At 31.3% G+C, this 21,436-nt stretch overlaps 1 protein-coding gene across 2 annotated transcripts in view; it reads left to right on the plus strand.

The window, feature by feature from the left end:
• LOC128391065 (small conductance calcium-activated potassium channel protein 2-like) overlaps positions 1–20,537 on the plus strand; it is a 56,102-nt gene extending 35,565 nt beyond the window's left edge. For both annotated transcript variants that reach the window (XM_053350908.1, XM_053350909.1), the window contains exons 5-12: positions 5,206–5,301; positions 5,416–5,837; positions 16,705–16,840; positions 17,481–17,591; positions 18,454–18,581; positions 18,650–18,719; positions 19,390–19,621; positions 19,693–20,537. In XM_053350908.1, the coding sequence (XP_053206883.1) occupies positions 5,206–5,301; positions 5,416–5,837; positions 16,705–16,840; positions 17,481–17,591; positions 18,454–18,581; positions 18,650–18,719; positions 19,390–19,621; positions 19,693–19,928 (1,431 nt within the window). In that variant the 3' untranslated portion in view covers positions 19,929–20,537. The remainder of the gene's footprint in view (positions 1–5,205; positions 5,302–5,415; positions 5,838–16,704; positions 16,841–17,480; positions 17,592–18,453; positions 18,582–18,649; positions 18,720–19,389; positions 19,622–19,692) is intronic.
• Positions 20,538–21,436: the final 899 nt, after the last annotated feature.

Raw genomic sequence — 21,436 nt, forward strand, 5'->3', positions numbered from 1 at the left:
TGAAGAGGATTGTGTCGATTGGAATGATCCACCTCCTCAACCAATAGTACAAATTCCGTCAGAAAATTTGACAACAGTAATTGAACGGATTCCGGATAGTCCGATTCCTAGTCCAACTCCCAGTCCAATTACTCCTTCAGATCCTCGAACTTATCGAACTCAACCATCAAGTCTTTCATCATCTCAAACGTCAGATTCATCAGCTGTTCCATCAACACCATCATCTCAACAATCTTCTCCGTCTCTTCCATCATCTCAACAATCAACAAATTCAGATGATTTGATTTTCGATTTCAGTCAAGCGAAGAAATATCAACCAATTACCAAAACTACTCCCTCATTCCAAAGAGACTGAAACAAATTTAATCGGAAGAACAAAATCTCGATTGTTACATCGAAGGAAAAATTTGTCGAAACATAATCGAGACAAAAATTTCAAACGGCAAAAGCAATATAAAAATGTCATTTTAGCCAAATCTATTCCTTCATTACCTTTGATGGTTCCTCCTGATCATTTCTCAAAACAAATTGCATCAGCTGTTAAGAAAATTTCTGACAACAACTTCAAAATTTGTGCAATTGACATCGAAAAACAAACCATTGTTATGAAAGATGGAACATTTAAAAATGCTCCCGTTTGGATTTCAATCATCGATCATTGCAACAATATTATTTACAATTCATTTATTCGCCATCCCTCATCATCAAATTGGGATATGCAAACTGCTTTTCATGGACTTGTTTATGAAGATGTTCGATTCGCTCCCTTGTTTCTAAAAGTTCGAGCTGAAGTTCTTACAATTCTAAGAAAATACGATAGAATTATTTTATCAGGTCACATTGCTGATCTCTCCGATCTCTTCTTAACTCCTCAAGATCATTATTATTTACTCCCTCGTATCGTCGATGTTTCTCTCTATTATAATTGTCGAGTTCGATCAAAAGCCGCTCTTGGAATCAAATACAGCGCTTTCATTTTATTTGGTAAAATTTTTCAAAATAATTATCACTCCCCGATAGTTGATGCCGCTTTTACCCTTTGGCTTTACTTAATTGATATGCCTCGAATTGAATCAACCTTCTTCAATTGTACAAAACAAAACCACGATTTACAAAACGGGTTATCGAGGATACAATTGGCCTCTCAACTATAATATGGGTGGATTACTTAAAGATGTTTTAAAACAAATTATTGATTGGCCTGATTCTTTAAAAACCAATCCCAAATTACCAAGAAAAGTTCAACAACAACAAAAACTCGAACAAAAATATTATCCAGAAGATTTTATTGATGGAGAAATCAATTCTAAACGGCCTTTGCCGTATAAGCATGAAAAGAGCCTGTTCTCAGCTTACGAACGTCATTAGAACCATTTAAGGCCATAACTGACGCTTTGTGCGGGGGCTCTGTAAGGGAAACGCTTCGATTGTCTCTTTCCCCTCTTAATTATTTTCTCTCTCCATCAACAATTAACTAATTATTACTTTTGTTTATCCCGCTCTAAATCTTTGTAACCAATCACATGTTTTCCCTACCTGGATAAATACCTTAAGCATTTCCTTTTCCTAATCAATCAGTTGTTGTACACCTTTACCTACAGTTAATCTCTCACCTTTTCTATTCTCAACTTCACCTTTAACCTCAAGTTAAAGCTTATTCTCTCTCTCTCCCAACTTCCGTTTCCTATGTTAAAATTCTCAACAAAGTGTTACTATTTCAATTAAACAATTTCCTTAATTAATTTATTGTTTACTGATTGTCAAGCTATTCAGCGAAAGGGCTATCAGGGTAAATTACTTTGAACCCTCTCACTGATTGTTAGGCTTTGCAGTACGATCATAATCGGTGCATTTTTGTAAGGGTGCCTGTACCTCATCCCCGTGAATTAATTAGACCTTACAAACTATTTTCACAATCTCATGTTATCATCAAGTTAATTCTTATGAAATTAATAATCAATAAACTAATTTGATATCAATCTCATGTTCAGAGGTGATGTTTTCATAACATGATGATTCTGATAGAAAAGTAATCATGAGAAAGCTGAACAATTCCCAATTCCAATTGAATGGTAGACATTGAATGTCAATGTTTGATTGTGAACAAAAAAAATATAATATATAAAAACGTGATGAGAATCAACAATCAACATAATCAATTGAATAACAATCAATTTAACCGAAATGCTTTTGATAAACATAAATGCGATTAAGATAAATACACAAAGTAATCTGATAAATTAATTCAAAGCCAGGAAGCAACAATTAAATGAGCCAATCATTCATATTAATATTATGGTGTCTCTTTAATCACCATTAAAGAATCAGGAAATTATAACTTGAATAGGATAATAATTATATATAAATTTAATTGTTTGACTTAATTTAATTCTGAATTGAGATTCTAAGTGAATCCTATCAAATATATTATTATTAGCTTTACAAATGAAATTGATTTGGTTTGTTTTTCTTGTTCAATCCTTTATTGTTATTGTTTACTGGATTGATTGTTGATTGTTATTAATTGTTATCATTTATGTTAAAGATAATGACGGTAATTAATATAACGATAATATTGTTAATGAAAAATGATGAAGGGTTTGCTTTTTGTACTCTCTCACTTCAGTTAACTATTCATTAGGCTGAATTGTTTTCATTCATTTACTTTCTGGTGTTACAAAGTGTGTATGTATATGTATTATATATATGTTTCAGCCTCTGGAGCTGAACTTTATCATGATAATATCAGATAACTTTACATGGTAACAAAGTAACAATCAACCGTTAAAAGATGATGATAAATTAGGTAAACTAATCTCGCCCACTCTTTATATATACACAATATCACTCATTATCATTATCATCATCATATTTATCATAATCATTATCATTAGTTTACAAAAGATTCATCATCATTTTATTCATGAGTTTCTGTTTAACTTTTCATGAGATTTCAGTTTTTCTTGTCTATTCATTATATGATTTCCACAGTCTCTACATTCATCTTGTCTTCATGTTAATTAGTGTGTTGATTTCTCTCTCTCTCGCTTTGATATTGTTTTTTTTGTTCGTGAGGGAAAAAAGTTCTGGTTAATGATTTGAATTAAAACTCTCAGCAGATTCATTTTCATTATTTTTGCATTTTCATGGTGATGAAAATTGTGTTGCTACTTCTTTAGGTCATTTATCTGGTCAATAAAAGTTGGTCATGAAAAAAAAGTTCTGGGTCAGGGTGAAAGACTCTGAACCTTTTTGATTATAAATCTATTCAGTCAATTGATTCTAATTATTGGATTGATGGAGGAACAAAATGAGATTTTGATTCACTAACCCTCAGAACTTTATCCCCTCTGAGCAAGAGTGAAAAAGTCCCTCATGCCTCCCACTGATTCTCATGGTCTTTCAGAACTTGAATCTTATTCTCATTATATTGATGTATTATTATTACTATTTTCTGAAAAGTTATTAGTATAATAATAATATGAACATTATTGATTGTCGACTGGTCACTTTGCTCTAATTAGAACAGAAAAAATTACATCCAGTTCTCTTCTAATTTAGATGAACTTTCTTTTCAAAAGTTCTTTCATGGGTAACATGAGAAACTCTGAATTTTACCTGAAATTTATATAATCACCGTTCCATCTGAATCAGATCTTTATTGTGATTTTGCTTTCTTATTAACACTCTTGCAACTCACAGATAATTGATGACGATACTTAAAGAAAGGCATGATAACCTTTTCCTGGAAATTTCAATTTCATGATAAAAAAAAATCTCAGACTTAACTTGACAATATCATGGATGATAATGAATAGTTTGAATGGAAATTAGTTTCTGACAATGACAATCAATTTATCTTCATCATCACTCTCTGATCATTTTATTAATTGAATGAAAGTGAAACTCAATCAACTGAAAAACTTATCATCATCATCATGAAAAACTTGCATCACCATGATTTCTGTATAATAATGGATTAGATTTAATATATAAAAAAGTAAGCAAGAAATAAAAAATGGAAACTGAATTTTAAGGGGGAAAAAGTTAATCATTAACTGAACAATTTGATTGTTAATATTAATCACTAGAAATTTCAATTACTATTAAATGGAAAGGAAAATTTTCAATTACCATGAATCATGAAACTTTTTCACTGCACCATCAGAGAGATTCAGGTTCATCGGTGTGAATCTATTCAGTGTTTTCAGAATGAAATATTAATCCTTCAATCTACCAACATGATTCAAATGAATCAAGTAATTCGATTATTTCTCATTTTTCAATCAGAAATTCAATCTATCCTGAAATAACAGAAGATCCATGATTTTATCCCCTTCCCCTTCTGAACTTTTAAAAATTTCTCAGAACTTAATATATAGTTTATATTATATCTTCTATCTCCCTAAAAAGAAAATAATGTAAAAACTTTCGGCCTTTTCTCTGTCTCTCTATCATGTTGATGAAGCTCTTTAATTCTGTCAAAAGTTCTGAAAGAGGAAAAAAAATAACGAATAACTTTTTTCGTCTCTTATTAAATTTCGTTAATAATTCACTGACTTAAGTAGTTTTCATGATAAAATTTTCTCTCTTTATTAATCTCAATTGAAATTTTGCTCTTGGCCAATCATCGAGTTTACTTTAGAAGAGGAAAAAAGTTCTGATCAAGATTAACCATTAGATAAATAATAGAAAATGATCCTAAGTATGAAAAATTATTTCATCGCCGATCCATTATCAGAATATAATCTTGTTTGATTAGTTCAATTATTCACGATAAATGGAAAGTTATCATGAAAGGGAAAATATTGAATCAGCCAATCGATTCTTGGAATTTTTTTTCCACCTCCATCAATTTCAACGAACTTGATGGTTTCACATGAAAGTTTGAGATAAAATTTCCCTCTACTTTGAGAATACTTGAAACTCTCATGAATGAACGAGGTGAACATTCAAAAGATAAGTGGTGATTATCTTCTGATTACTGTTGTTCGAGTGCATCGTAACTTATTAACCTGGTTAATTGTTACTATTTAAAGAAATCAATAAACTTTGGCAATAAATCATGAGATTATCACGAACATGTTTGATTAGAGTTGAACATTTATTATTTATCGATTAGACAACTTGCAATTTAATGAGCTTCGAATTGGGAAAACGAGATAATTTTTTTAATCGAAAAACTTTTCTCTCTTTATCTTTTAGGCTTCCGTTTTCTCAACGGCCTTAAAAACACTCATCACCGTATCAACCTTAATGCTATTGGGACTTATTGTTGCCTATCATGCACTAGAAGTGCAGGTAAGTTTTTGCCGCTGAATTTTGTTTGAATCTTGGAGAAAATGAATGAAAGTTTCGAATTGTAAAATTTTTTTTTCTATTACTTTTTTTCGTACAAAATTTTATTCATTCAAGTTATTCATGATCGACAATTGTGCCGATGATTGGAGAATAGCAATGACCTGGCAAAGAATAGGTAGTATAATGGTGGAAATATTAATTTGTGCCGTTCATCCAATTCCAGGGGAATATTTTTTCTCCTGGCGAACTAAACTTTCCAATCAAAATCGACAAGCGCTCACAGTTCAAGTTCCACTTGATGTTATCCTGTCTCTTCCCATGTTCCTCCGACTTTACCTAATATGTCGGGTTATGCTTCTCCATAGTAAACTATTTACCGATGCATCTTCAAGATCCATTGGTGCTCTTAATAGGATCAATTTCAATACTCGTTTCGTCCTTAAAACTTTAATGACAATTTGCCCTGGAACCGTCCTAATGGTATTCATGGTCTCACTTTGGATCATCGGAAGCTGGACAATGCGCCTTTGTGAAAGGTCAGCAACAAATTGATTAATCTTTACAGACATTAAACAGTTTCACCCATAAAAAACTAATCATCATCTTCATCATCTCAATGAAACTTTTTCCTCATCTCGCTAATCAATTAACTCAACATGAAGTTTCATTTTTTTCATATAACTAATCTGATCACTTAGCATGATAACTTTGTTTGTTTGTGAGCTATTGACCATCAGATAACAAGTGGTCACTATTATTAAGAAGCACTTGAAGATTGATTTTTTTTATCCTCATAAGTTATACTTAATCATGATAATATCTTTCAGATAGTTTCATTTACTCAGCTCATTATCCATTGATCAGAAAGATTTTTTCCTTGATGAAACGACTTGAACTCAGAATCAGATTCATTGATGGAAAATAATATAACTCAATAGTAATTAAATGAATCCACAATCAAAGATCAATCTCTAAATTGTGCCGAATCAATTCATAAATATCTCCATTCATCTATCGAGTTTAAGGTGTAAGAACTTTTTTTTACATCACTGACATGATAAGTTCTTGGCTCAGTCAGTGATGAATATGATAATTGATTAACTTCCCTCCAGAATAATGTTAATCATGTTATGAATTTCGATTATAAATAAGATTCCCATAGATGATTAAGCACAGTCATTGTTCAGTTCGTAAATATGATTCAATCTGGCATTTGATTCAATTGTTACCATTCATTGGGACATAAAGTTATTGTTAAGATTAATATGATCACCATGATGATGGTATTTGAACTAATATTGAACCGGCTTATCAACTGTTAGTTTGATTATCTACAGGAGGTTAAAGAGTTGGGTGAATTCATGGGAATATCATGGAAAAGTAAATATGATATGATTAGATAATAGATGAGGAAAAAAAAGAGGATGAAATAAAATTCCAATCCATTGAGAATGTGATTCTGATCCATGATTACAATGAATGAAGAAGAAAGAAAAAGTTCAGAATTCAGGTTAACCGTTGAAGAATAATAAAAAAAAGAGATAAAAAAAATTCATTAGAACTTTTTTATCTCTTTTTCCTCCTTTTCCAAATCATTTCATGTTTAACCAATTTACTTTTCTCCCCTGAAAACATTCATCTCACTCTGATAATAATAACATGTTTACATGATATTCACCATTGAAATCAATCTTATTCTGACCAAACCTTTGTAGTGAGCTCGAAATGATAATTTTCATGGTGAAGAAAAGGAGTATAAACCAAAGCTCTTGATCAGGATCATGGAGAAGATAAATTCCAAAAGGATGAAATGATTGAGAAAAGAAGAAGAAAAAAAATTCGAATCCATTTAAAGTTATCTTATCTTTTATCTTATTGGTAAATACAATCCAATTGACCATTGATAAAGTAACGGTTATTATCATGTTATTATTGTTACCAGAATGATGATCATGATACTCATCTGAATCAATGTAACAATTGAATTGAGATAATTTGTTTCCAAATGGTAATAAAATTGTTATTAACAGCCATTTGTCCAGCAAACAATTTAACTCTGATATTATACTTGACCATTGACTGGCCATTCCAATATTGACTTGGTAACTTTTTCCCATCATCTCACAATCATGTTGACCATCACTTTTGTCCAGTTAGCTTATTATATCAATGGAAACCTTATTATTACCATGATTATATGAATAACTAAATTGTTGATTAGAAAACCTATTAAACTAATTCAAATTGGTGGTATAGTTAATCTTAATTGTGCTTCTGTTGGTAATAAATTATAACAATAATAATGTTAATATGATACAACGTAAAGTTGATTGTTGTATTACAATTTACAATTATATCTTTGCAGCAATTTGTATTGTTGATTATAATACGTATCATTAGCATCATTACTGATCATAAATATGAATAAGATAAGGTGGATTTTTCAGTTAAGATTATGCTCAGGCTAAGAGGAGTCTATGAAATGTTAAGGTAACAAAAAATTCAGTTAAAAATCCTACAAAACGGAAAATTAGTCCGAACGAAATCTGAGCACCCATTCATGAGAAATTCAGATTCCAAATTTATACTGTACGCAAGCGCAGTTTGACTTTTTAAGAGCGCTAAATTCAAAAAGAAAGAGAAGAGAGAGAAAGAGAAAGAGAGAGAGAGAGAGAGAGAGAGAGAGAGAGAAGAGAGAGAGAAAGAGAAGAGAGAAGAGAGAAAGAGAAGAGAGAAGAGAGAAAGAGAAGAGAGAGAGAAAGAAGAGAGAGAGAGAGAGAGAAGAAAGAGAGAAAGAGAAGAGAGAGAGAAAGAGAAGAGAGAGAGAAAGAGAAGAGAGAGAGAGAGAGAGAGAGAGAGAGAAAGAGAGAGAGAGAGAGAGAGAGAGAGAGAGAAGAGAGAGAGAGAGAGAGAGAGAGAGAGAGAGAGAGAGAGAGAGAGAGAGAGAGAGAGAGAGAAAGAGACGAGAGAAAGAGAGAGAGAGAGAAGAGAGAGAGAGAAGAGAGAGAGAGAGAGAGAGAGAAAGAGAGAGAGAGAGAGAGAGAGAGAGAGAGAGAGAGAGAGAGAGAGAAGAGAGAGAGAGAAGAGAGAAAGAGAGAGAGAGAGAGAGAAAGAGATGAGAGAGAAAGAGATGAGAGAGAGAGAGAGAGAGAAAGAGAGAGAAAGAGAGAGAAAGAGAGAGAAAGAGAGAGAAAGAGATGAGAGAAAGAGAAGAGAGATAAAGAGATGAGAGAGAAAGAGAAGAGAGATAAAGAGATGAGAGAGAAAGAGAAGAGAGAGAGAGAGAGAGAGAGAGAGAAAGAGAGAGAGAGAGAGAAAGAGAGAGAAAGAGAAAGAGAAGAGAAAGAGATGAGAGAGAAAGAGAAAGAAAGAGAGAGAAAGAAATTTATTTTCGAATCCATTATTAAGAAATCATTTAAAAGAATGATTCTCATTTAATTATCCTAAATCCACGGGTCTCTCAAACAACCTTAACAAACTTTCGTAAGAAAGTTTGTTCCCGCTTGTTAAGTTGATTGTGATGAATGAATTGTAATGATAATCATTTGAATAACATTATTAATGTAGGCAAACAAAATACTTTGGGTTGATTGTTAACCAAATGATTGTGATTAAGATCAAATTGAATGATTATTGTTAATGGTTTTTTTTATTCTTGAAGATAGTTGATTAATCAACGACTAATTTAAATTAACTAACATAGAAATGATTAATCAACATAATTATGATATTACAATTGAAACTGTACATTGTATTGTCTCACAATTGAATCATTAGCAATTTAAACTGTTAATTGTTGGATAATTAATAGATTATTTAATCAACATGTTGGTTATATTCACTGATTATATTCATTCATTTTAATCATTTACTACTTCATGTTACTACAATTACTCCGATTAGTTCCCATGCGACATCAGTTGTAACATTTTTCCGATTCCCCATAGACTTAACATTGGGTACTGTCTCAAGTGGCTAACTTTTTCACAACAAACAATTTGCCGACAACAATACACACATATAATTGAAGCTCTTGTTAAATGTGATCGATTAATATACTGATCAAGTCGATCGGTAAATTGGTTCATATTAACCAAAACCTTCGGTTTTGTCTATTTTGACCAATTAAGGAACCATTGGTACCAACACACATTTTAACTAATTAATTAGTTTTGATCAACAAATGATATATCACCAGAAAGAGCTTAATTAAGCGAGTCTTAATATATAATAATAATTGTTGTAAGTTGTATGTGTACTGAGATATGAGCACAAACAATTGGTCAATTTTGGTAAATTGACCAACACCATTTTCTCATATTTTTCGTTTACCTTTGAACTTTGAGATTATTTTTTCTTTCCCATTTATTGGTCTTATTAACCCAATTGTACTCTTAAAATTTGGTCAACACATGACGGTCAGTAAGCTCCTTTCAGTCGCTTCAACTGACCAATGACTTTTAGTCTCATCTCTTTATTGCCCCAATCTCTCTGTCTTAATCATTATCTTCTTACTTTCTCTCTCTCACTCTTTACTCTCTCTTACTATCTACTTACCTTAGTAAGTTAATCATCCATTTACTTTACCAACGGACAATTAATTCAAATGGACCAATCCGGTCAAACTGACCAAACCTTAGACCTTTTCTTCTTGTATTTAAACGTAAACCTTGACAATAATCATTACACTTTGGTCACACTCTTTGTACCAGTAACTTATTGAAGTTTTTTACTTATTAATAAAAGTGTCGTGTATATTTAAATTGTGTATCCTCATTGTGTTAATGAGAAGAAGTAAATTTCTACTTATTGTTTAATTCAGTTGATTAAGGAAAATCAATTTAAACCAACAGGTTATGGGCTCAGTAGTTTCCGGGCAACTGCGTTAATCTTTGTGTGTGTGTTTGTGATGAATATTACCGGACAAATTTAAATTAATAAAATTTTCTTCATCAATTTTTCTTCATCAATTTTTCTTCATCAATTTTTCTTCATCAATTTTTCTTCATCAATTTTTCTTCATCAATTTTTCTTCATCAAATTTTCTTCATCAAATTTTCTTCATCAAATTTTCCTCATTAAAATTGTCTTCACCTTATTGTCTTCACCTTATTGTCTTCACAATATTATCTTCATCTTTTTCTGATCACCATGGATGTGAATGATTCGAGCTCAATTAAATTAAGTGCTGATAATTATCTTCACTGGAAGACTTATATTCAGGCCGTTTTGGAATCAAAGAGTGTATGGGAAATTACCAATGGCCAAGTTGTGTGTCCAGTTCCACTTGTAGGTGAAGATTCAACAGTCGCTGCGGTTAATAAACGTAATAAGGAGATTTCTGATTGGAAAACAAGTGATGCCACTGCTCGGATGCTAATCATCAATTCAATTAATAAAGACCATGTCAACATCATCATCAATTGCTCAACATCCGCTGAAATGTATACCAACATCATCAACCACCGAGAACAAAGGACAACAACCAATGAATGGAGGACTCGTCGTAAGTTGACCGACCTTAAATTTACCTCATCTCACTCGGTGTCTAGTTACTTTTCCGAATTGGAATCTATTATTAAACAAATGAATGATTTAGGTTTGAGTGTTGATGATAATTCATTAATGGTTAAGATTTTAGATGACTTGCCTTCTAATTACCAGTCACTTCGGCAAACAATTGAATTAGCAATCTCTACAGGTATACAAATTTCACTGAGTAATTTAAAATCGCAACTCTTAATTTTTGAAAATAAAGTTACCAACAATTCTGATGATAAACATGGTGAAGCGATGATGATTAAGTTAAACAATAATAACAATAAACAATCAAATAATCATGTTAAGCGTTGCTTTCGGTGTAATCGTAAGGGTCATTTTCAGCATCAATGTCGAGCAAAATTTAATAACAATAAAGGTAATTACCAATTTAGAAACAATCAAGGTAATAACAACAGTAACAACAACAACAACAGTAATAACAACCAAAATAATAACAACAACAACACCAACAACAACTTCAGAAATAACAACAACTACAATCAGAGCTTCAGAAACAACAGAAATCGAAACTTTAGAAATCGTTTCAATTACAATAACAATTACAATTTTAACAATAATAATGGTAATAATCAAAGTAATCAGAACAACCAGAATAACAATCAACAAGTTAAATATCAATCAAATTTTGCTAATAATGTTTGTACCAACAATAATAACAACAACAGCAATGGTAATAACAATGATGTTAATCAAATAAGAGACAATTTTAATTTAGCTGTTGGTGACAATTCATTTAATCAAAACTCATGGTTGTTAGATACTGGGGCCAGTTATCATTTGACTAGTAATGTTAATTGTTTCATTAATTTCCAACAATTAAGTAAACCAATTTTATTAACTATTGGTGATGGTAAGAAAATTGAAGCTATTGCTAAGGGAGATATTTTAATTGATTGTTACAATGGTAACAATTGGATACCTTGTAGGTTATCCAATGTGTTGTTTGTACCTGATTTGGGTAATTTCAACCTCTTTTCTTGGGGACAAACTGTTCCAAAGGGATTTGGGTTGAAATCAACACCAACAGGTACTGAAATTTACCACATTAGTTCAGGTAAAACTGTTGTGATTGCTAATCAATTTGGAAATACATTTAAGTTAATGATTAGACCAAGAAAAGATAATAATTCATTTGCTTTTATTACAAGTAGAAATACACTTAGTGAGTGGCACAAGAGATTAGCCCATGTTAATGTCCATAAGATTATTCAGATGTCGAGAGATGGACTACTACCTTTGATTAATATTGATTTCGAACCTAATAAATTTTTCTGTGAGGGTTGTGTTAAGGGGAAAATGACCAGACGAACATTTAAAACAGCTCAACCTCGTAAGTTTAATGCTGGAGAAGCTATTCATTGCGACTTACAAGGTCCAATGTCTCAACCATCTCTTAATGGTTCTAAATACGCTCTTGTTGTTAAAGATGAAGCAAGTTCATTTCGCTCTATTTACTTTCAGAAATTTAAATCAGATACTTACGATAATTTAGACAAATTTATCAAAACTGCTGAAGAATTGACTGGTAATAAGGTAAAAATTCTGAGATCTGACAATGGAAAAGAGTTCATTGATAATAGAGTAGCAACATTACTGTCGAATAAAAATATTACTCACGAATTAAGTTCGCCTCATGTACCTCAGCAAAATGGGAGAATCGAAAGAGAAAATCGAACAATTAAAGAATTGGCGCGAACGATGTTGTTAAACAGTAGATTACCTAAATTCCTATGGGCAGAAGCTATGAACACCGCAGTGTATGTTTTAAATTTAATTCCAGGTAAAGGTCAACACGATGTAACTCCCATTGAAATGTTTAAAAAGGAAAAACCGAAATACTTACATTTGAGATCCTTTGGTTGCATTTGTTTTTCCATGATACCTGAGGTCCAACAAAAGAAATGGGATCCAAAAGCGAAGAAGGTCATTTTCGTTGGTTACTCGAATACACCAAATAATTATCGAGTTTATGATCCAGTTGCTGATCGAGTTTTTGTAACAACAAATATTAAGTTTAATGAAGATGATTGTGATGCAGCAAAAGCAATTGAACAAGTGGTTAATGATGAAGATGAAATTAACCTCGAGGATCAAGTTAATGATGATGATCAGGTTGATGTTAATTGTGATGATGATAATAATGATTATGATGCTAATTTTGATGATAATTCAAGTGATACAACCGAAATAATTGAAGATCCTCCTGAATTTGTTGATAATAATTTAACTAATCACATTACTTTACAAGCTATTGTTACTAATTGTGAACCAATTACCTTCGAAGAAGCCATTAATTGTGATGATAAGAAAATGTGGAAGATGGCGATGATTGAAGAAATGAGATCAATCAAAGAAAATAAAACTTACGTGTTAACTGATTTACCTGAAGGAAAAAGGTCAATCAGCTGTCGATGGGTTTTTCGAATAAAGAAAAATACTGATGGATCAATCGATCGATTCAAGGCCAGGTTGGTGGCAAAAGGCTTCTCTCAAAAGGAGGGAATTGATTATTTTGAGACTTTTAGTCCCGTCGCTAGGTACGACTCGATTCGTGCTATTTTGTCAATCAGCTCAGCTAATAAAATGCATTTAATGCAGTTTGACATAAAGACTGCGTTTTTATATGGTGACCTCAACGAAGAAATTTACATGGACCAACCGCCAGGATTCGAGGATGGAACTAATCGTGTTCTTCTCCTGAAGAAAGGCCTTTATGGCCTCAAGCAAGCGCCTCGACAATGGAATCAAAAGGTGGTCGAATTTTTCAATTCCAATGGGTTTCAACAATGTCAATCTGACAAGTGTATTTTTGTGAATTTCACCGATGGATTAACAATATGTGTAATCTATGTCGACGATGGACTTATTTCCAGCTCTAATCCCAACCAATTGACTAATTTAATCAACAATTTAAAAGTTACTTTTCAGGTAAAAGTTCACCCACCACAGGTATTCGTTGGAATGGAAATCCACCAGAGCCAAGACAGATCAACAATCAAAGTAAAACAATCAACATTTATCAACGATTTACTAAAAAGGTTCAACATGGATAATTGTAAACAAGTCTCAACACCAGGAGACACCAATACCAAGTTAACATCAACTAATTGTCCACCTGATACTAAATTTCCCTACCAGGAAGCCGTTGGTGCTCTTCTCTACCTCTCAATCATAAGTAGACCCGATATTACTTATCAAGTTAATAAATGTTCTCAATTCAACTGTTGTTATAATGAGGATCATTGGAAAGCAGTAAAAAGGATCCTCAGGTTTCTCAAAGGTACCATTGATGTCGGAGTCACCTATTCATCTACATCATCAAATTTTGATTTAATTGGTTATTGTGATGCTGATTATGCAGCTGATTTAGATTCCAGGAAATCAACAACAGGATTTGTGGTCACTTTAGGTGGATCTCCAATATCATGGTCATCGCGGTTACAAAAGGTTGTGGCTCAATCGACAACAGAATCGGAATACATGGCGATTGGTGATTGTACTAAGGACATTTTGTGGTATATTCAACTATTTAAAGAGTTAAAAGTTCCTATTCAACTACCTGTTAAAATTATGAGTGACAATCAAGGAGCAATCAAATTATCGAAAAATAGTGTTTTCCATAAACGAACCAAACATATCGATGTTCGTTACCATTTTATTCGGGATCATCAAGAAAAGAAAGAGATTGAACTAAACTTCATCCCCACTGACAAACAACCAGCCGATATGTTGACAAAAGCACTTTGTTCACCATCACTAAGAAAATGTTGTAATTATCTTCATATTAATTAAGCCGAGATTGGTGCAAGGGAGAGTGTTGGTTATATTCACTGATTATATTCATTCATTTTAATCATTTACTACTTCATGTTACTACAATTACTCCGATTAGTTCCCATGCGACATCAGTTGTAACATTTTTCCGATTCCCCATAGACTTAACATTGGGTACTGTCTCAAGTGGCTAACTTTTTCACAACAAACAATTTGCCGACAACAATACACACATATAATTGAAGCTCTTGTTAAATGTGATCGATTAATATACTGATCAAGTCGATCGGTAAATTGGTTCAGCAACAATTAACCAAAAACCTTCGGTTTTTGTCTATTTTGACCAATTAAGTGAACCATTGGTACCAACACACATTTTAACTAATTAATTAGTTTTGATCAACAAATGATATATCACCAGAAAGAGCTTAATTAAGCGAGTCTTAATATATAATAATAATTGTTGTAAGTTGTATGTGTACTGAGATATGAGCACAAACAATTGGTCAATTTTGGTAAATTGACCAACACCATTTTCTCATATTTTTCGTTTACCTTTGAACTTTGAGATTATTTTTTCTTTCCCATTTATTGGTCTTATTAACCCAATTGTACTCTTAAAATTTGGTCAACATACGATTCAGTAAGCTCCTTTCAGTCGCTTCAACTGACCAATGACTTTTAGTCTCATCTCTTTATTGCCCCAATCTCTCTGTCTTAATCATTATCTTCTTACTTTCTCTCTCTCACTCTTTACTCTCTCTTACTATCTACTTACCTTAGTAAGTTAATCATCCATTTACTTTACCAACGGACAATTAATTCAAATGGACCAATCCGGTCAAACTGACCAAACCTTAGACCTTTTCTCTTCTTGTATTTAAACGTAAACCTTGACAATAATCATTACACTTTGGTCTCACTCTTTGTACTGGTAACTTAATGAAGTTTTTACTTATTAATAAAAGTGTCGTTTATATTTAAATTGTGTATCCTCATTGTGTTAATGAGAAGAAGTAAATTTCTACTTATTGTTTAATTCAGTTGATTAAGGAAAATCAATTTAAACCAACACAACATAATGTTAAAAGCTATGAAACGTTTTTGATTAATCATTTTGATTGATTGGTTGATTGATTAAATTTGAGACAAATTGATTAAGATGAAATTGTCTTAACAACTCTTAATCATATGATAATTTCTGATGATCAGATTAACTGTCATCTCAAACTGTTTCAATCAAAATGATTAATTGATTCGAGCTAATTAAATGTGATAACTAACAAATGGTTGAGCAAAAACTAATTAAACAAATTGTAAGTTTATCCTTTCATATTTAACTATTGAATTTACATGTTAAGCATGGAAATTGATTGTTACAATTAAACAAATTGCTCGATTGAGACAATTTATCATTTCTGTTGAGTATCATTAATATGTAACATGTTTGATTAGTTTATCTTTAATTTGACCCTGAGGAAAAATCAAATTTCATGAACATTATCATGAACTTTTATGGTTCATTCCTTGATGTTGGGTTAGATATAAAATCGGTATGAATTTAGGAGTCGCTTTTAACGATATCTTCAGGGTGATTGTTTCAAATTCATGGTGAAAACCAAATTTCTTAGGATTCAGATGAACTTTCAATGGAGAAGAAAAAATTTGCTCAAAAATAGCGATTTCCAAGTGATATATTGAGATAGATTATCTTTTATGGCCTCAGGGAATTACATCTATCTCCTCTATCAGAAATTCTGGTTTACCATGTGGTAGAATAAAATAAAGAAAATGATCTTTTGAATTTTCTTTTTCCGCCAATATTTTACCTTCTACTGAGTTATTGACTATTTAATGGTTACTAAGACTTTCTAACAAATCAGTGGTGACATTGAGATCGGAGAAGAGATTATTCTGATGAACATGATTAGAGAATCATTGAATTTATGGGGATTGAAATAAACTGTTGACCCAAGATTTTGGATAAAAATCGAAAAAGTTTTCGATTTCAATGAAAAATATTCTTCTTTCAATTGTTTACTTTCTTTTCCATCTAACTGTTCACAGAAATCACGATAAAGAGCATGCGAATCTACTGAATACAATGTGGTTAACAGCGATAACATTTCTATCTGTTGGCTATGGTGATATTGTTCCCAATACTTATTGTGGTCGGGGAATTGCAGTTACAACTGGATTAATGGTAAATTGTTTAAATTAAATTGATTGTCAATCAATTGGACATTTGGGTTCATGTTTTTGACGCAAAAATCTAATCAAAATCAATTGGAAATGTTTCATTTTCTTTTTCCAACCTCAAAACTAATCTGAACACTCTTTATACAACAAACATTGACATACTGTGAATATACAGGGTATTCATGTTACTATCTGATGATATGAAGAAGAAAAAAAACTAACACAAGAAAAACTTTCTCCCTGAACATGATCAATGTCGAGATTATTTTGATTCTGATATAATCATTTTCCGACGTGATTATTATTACAATATAATGTTCATTGATATGATTAGGGTGTAGAGATAAAAAAATAACCTCAGGGTAATTTAGCATTTTTCATGTGAGCACCATGATTTCTGTTCAGTCTTTAGGCTCTGGGTTGTTGTTATTTTTATTGTATATTATTATCATCAAGTTTAGATAAACAACCGACACAAATGAAATCAGAGACAATATCAATTCTTGTCAATATAATATTATCAACAGAATTCCCTGTTTTCCTTTTACACAATTTTCTTATGATAAACATTATATTCCTGATTCTGGTTAATTACTATTGCAACGATTATATTATTTTACTGTTATTATTATCATGATTAACAGGGAGCCGGTTGTACAGCTCTGGTTGTTGCTGTGATTGCAAGGAAACTTGAATTGACTCGAGCTGAGAAACATGTTCACAATTTCATGATGGATACACAATTAACCAAAAGGGTAAGTAGATTTTTCATTAACTGAATTTCATCAATGATCATGGGAAATATGAGAATGATCTAATTAATGGAATATTTATGTTACAATCGAATCAAAGTGCAAACTTTTTGAAAGAAAAAAATCTCTGGACATTTTTTCTCTTCTCAAGGAGAGACTGTAACATCATCTTCAGAATATTATATTTATTGTGATAAGATTCAAGGTCCATGAGAGGATTGAATAAGTTTTTTTCTCTCTCTCAGAAGAAAATGATGATAATAGTAATGATAATCGAAAGGAGGAGAGAAAAGTTCTGAACAGGTTCTTAATTCATAACTATCAACTTTTCTTTTGTACAATTTTCTTCTCTCTTTCGATATTTTCTCAATTTTTTCTTCGTTTCATTCGGAAAATTCAATATCATTCGATGATTTGGACAGAAGATAACAAAAAGAATATGAAATTTGATACAAGATCATGAGAAAGAGAGATAGAAAGATGAATGTGATGGACTCAATTCTAAAGGGTCACTTGAATGTCATTCTCATCTTTAATCATCATCTCTTTATCATCTTCATTCACCAATAGTTACATTATATATTAATCCTCTTGAATCATCTCGAAAATTCATTTTGTCACCATGAAAACATGTCCAACAAATCGTCAACTGATATAACGATAACAACTTTTTCTCCAATTGAATTAACCTAATAATCAGAAACTTCACTAGAACTGATGATCGAGTCAGAATTTCTCACACTATTTTGTCCCATGTATCACATGTTCCTCAGAGAATTTAAATACACCAATGTATAGATAGAATTCTGACCTTCTATGACTAATTTTTCTTTTTCTCTTTTGTTTCATTTCTGCGAATGTCCAGTTGAAAAATGCTGCGGCCAACGTGCTAAGAGAAACCTGGTTAATTTATAAGAATACGAAACTTGTAAAGAAAGTAAACTACTCCAAGGTTCGAACTCATCAACGTAAATTTCTGTTGGCAATTTACAGGTAATTAGAATAATCATCTCGTAGCAAAATGCGAAAAACTAAATTGTCACAATTTGTTTTTTTCTCAGCTTACGAAAGGTTAAAATGGATCAAAGGAAATTAATGGACAATGCAAACACCATAACAGACATGGCAAAGGTATTATTCAAGTATTCTAACAGTTAATTAGTCAAAATGATTAATTAACATCTCAAGATAATTATCAGAATAAAATGAGAGTTACAAATGTTTCCAAAAATAATTTAGTTCAATTTTCTGTTTGCTGTCGCCATCTAGGTATAGAATTTGTTACCAGCTAATTAAAGTGAAATGATGAAAATTAATTAACTTGAGATTGTTATTAAGTTAGTAAGTGTCTTTTTTTTAATCAAGTTTATTGAACAATCAAAAATCAATAGATAAAAGATAAACTGAAAAATTTACATCTCCATATGAAAGTATTGAGATAAAAAAAAAGGTTGATTGTTAATCAATATTAATGATCAACATTATCAATCTAGAAAGCGGAAGTTTAATCGTTTTTTATATTCATCTCTCGCTGTTATCATGACTATCATGATCTGGTGGTGAGATATTAGTAAAACTTTGCTCGTACTTTGATAATTAAAATGAAAGACATAATAATTTTCCAACCATGAGTTTAATTAGATTTGGAAGTTGTTTCTTTATTCACAGGAAAAAGTTCATTTGAATTCAGAGTTTTTGTTTTATTTTTCTCTCTTAATTAGTTTAGAAAGAGAGAGAGAGAGAGATAATTTCCAATGAGATATATTTATGATTTTTTATTCTCGTTTTCAATTACATGTAGACTCAAAATTCTGTGTATGAACTTGTTTCGGAAATGAATCAACGTCAAGAGATTTTGGAAGAGCGAGTTGTCGTTCTTGAGGAACGCATTGGAACCCTTCAAGAGCAATTGGAATCGCTTCCGGTGGCCTTAAGTCGAGTTATCGAGCAAACATTAATCCCTTCAATTCAGCAATCACTAAATCGTTCATCACATCAAGGCCTTATTACTAGTAATCAAAATGAATCTTTTGGTAGGTTAAAGTACAAGTTGAACAGTTTCATTTCATTGATTTAATTTTCCATTTACTTTTACAACAAACAGTTAATCAAGAATCAATTACCTCATCAGGAGGAGGTGGTGGTGGACCTGGTGTAACCTGTGCTACCACTGCAACTGGACTTACATCAACCTCATCAAAACATAATTATCTTCATCCCAACGATGCAGCTTCTCTTGCTGCTCGGCCATCGTGGTCATCGGGAAATATATCCGGTCAAACCGGAAATCGTCAACTATTAGCTCCAGTAACTCCAAAGGCTGGTTCATTTGATACATAACAATAGATTAAGACTCAGATGATAAGATGAGAAATCAGTTAATTATGGTTAAAAATGATGGTAACAACAATAATCTAATAATAATAACATTCGAGCTCGATAATCAACAAATTATCAGAACACAATCTCGACTAATTAACTTTCATCTGAGTTTTTAATCTCATTATCCTGATGATTTACTTAATTTCAGTGATAATTAAGATCAATCTTACCAATCAAAGTGGTTATCTTATTATGGTTATCATATATTAATGTATATTTATGATCACAATTAGTTTAATTAAGCTAATCAATAAGTTAACCGGAATAATCAACAACAGTTTCAAAAAGCCTTAACAACAGAAGCGAAACTTTATTGCAATTAACTAATTGTTTCAACTGATTATTATTACAAGACGATGCAGATGATTTGATGAAGGCAGTTCACCGTAAAAACCTTAACAATTAAATAGCAATTTAACAAAAATCATCAACGATCTTGTCAATTAAAAGTTTTAATTTTTGTTGATTGTAATTTAAGAAAAGCCAAACTATTGTGTCGATCAAAAATCAAATCAAATGTTAATTATTTGAAATTGATTCAATTAAATCATGAATTTTAATCAATCATCACCACTAAATCATCATCATCATCGTTATCATCAATTAAATCAACTGTAAATTGTCAATATTAATCAACAAAAAATTAATCATGTCCGCACTTTTTATATAATCACCGTCCGATTGAAAATAATTGATTAACAATTAAATTTAATTGTATTTTTTAGGATAAAAGTTGGAAAAAAAAATTTAACCCACAAAAGTTTACATTTTGAGATGATGGTAACAATTAACTCAATTAAATTGGAAACACTAATCAATTAGTTGTCTTTTTATCTTCCCTTTGATTTTTGTTTCTTTAATTAAGTTAATTTGACAAAATTAAACTTACTAATTAATATTACAATCAAATTAAAATCAATCATTATCTCCATCAACTGTGATTTGATAGACAATTTAAAAGAAACATCAACAATTAAGGAAATTAAAGAAAAAGAAAAAGAAAATCATAAAGCCTAATTGTGAACTAACTCACACACAGAACAATTAACTAATTAACTATTGCCATCATTGTAATTAAACTAAATTATTGATTAAATTGCTCTTTTGATTGTAAATATGGATAAAAATATTTACTCAAAGTGAGAAAAGAAAATGAAACAAAGTCTCAATTACTAAATCCATCATTCAATGAAAACTTTAAATTGTGTCGTTAATTAACAAATACAATTAAAGGAGAAACAATTTAAGAGAAAATAGAATTTTAGTTTTCTTTTCATTCACTAGATGTCACTTCGAATGTTCTTATTCTTGAAAATTAAAATTCGATGAAAAAATTTTATTACTAGTTAATCTATTAAACTTGTGATTTATGGCTATGATTCAAATTGTAGATTGAAATTTGAAAACAATTAACTTGGAGACATCAATTAACAATGAATTATAAGAAGCTTGTTAACAGTGTGTGA

This window comes from Panonychus citri, unplaced genomic scaffold (assembly GCF_014898815.1).
Source record: "Panonychus citri isolate SS breed McGregor unplaced genomic scaffold, ASM1489881v1 Contig00134, whole genome shotgun sequence".
NCBI lineage: Eukaryota > Metazoa > Arthropoda > Arachnida > Trombidiformes > Tetranychidae > Panonychus > Panonychus citri.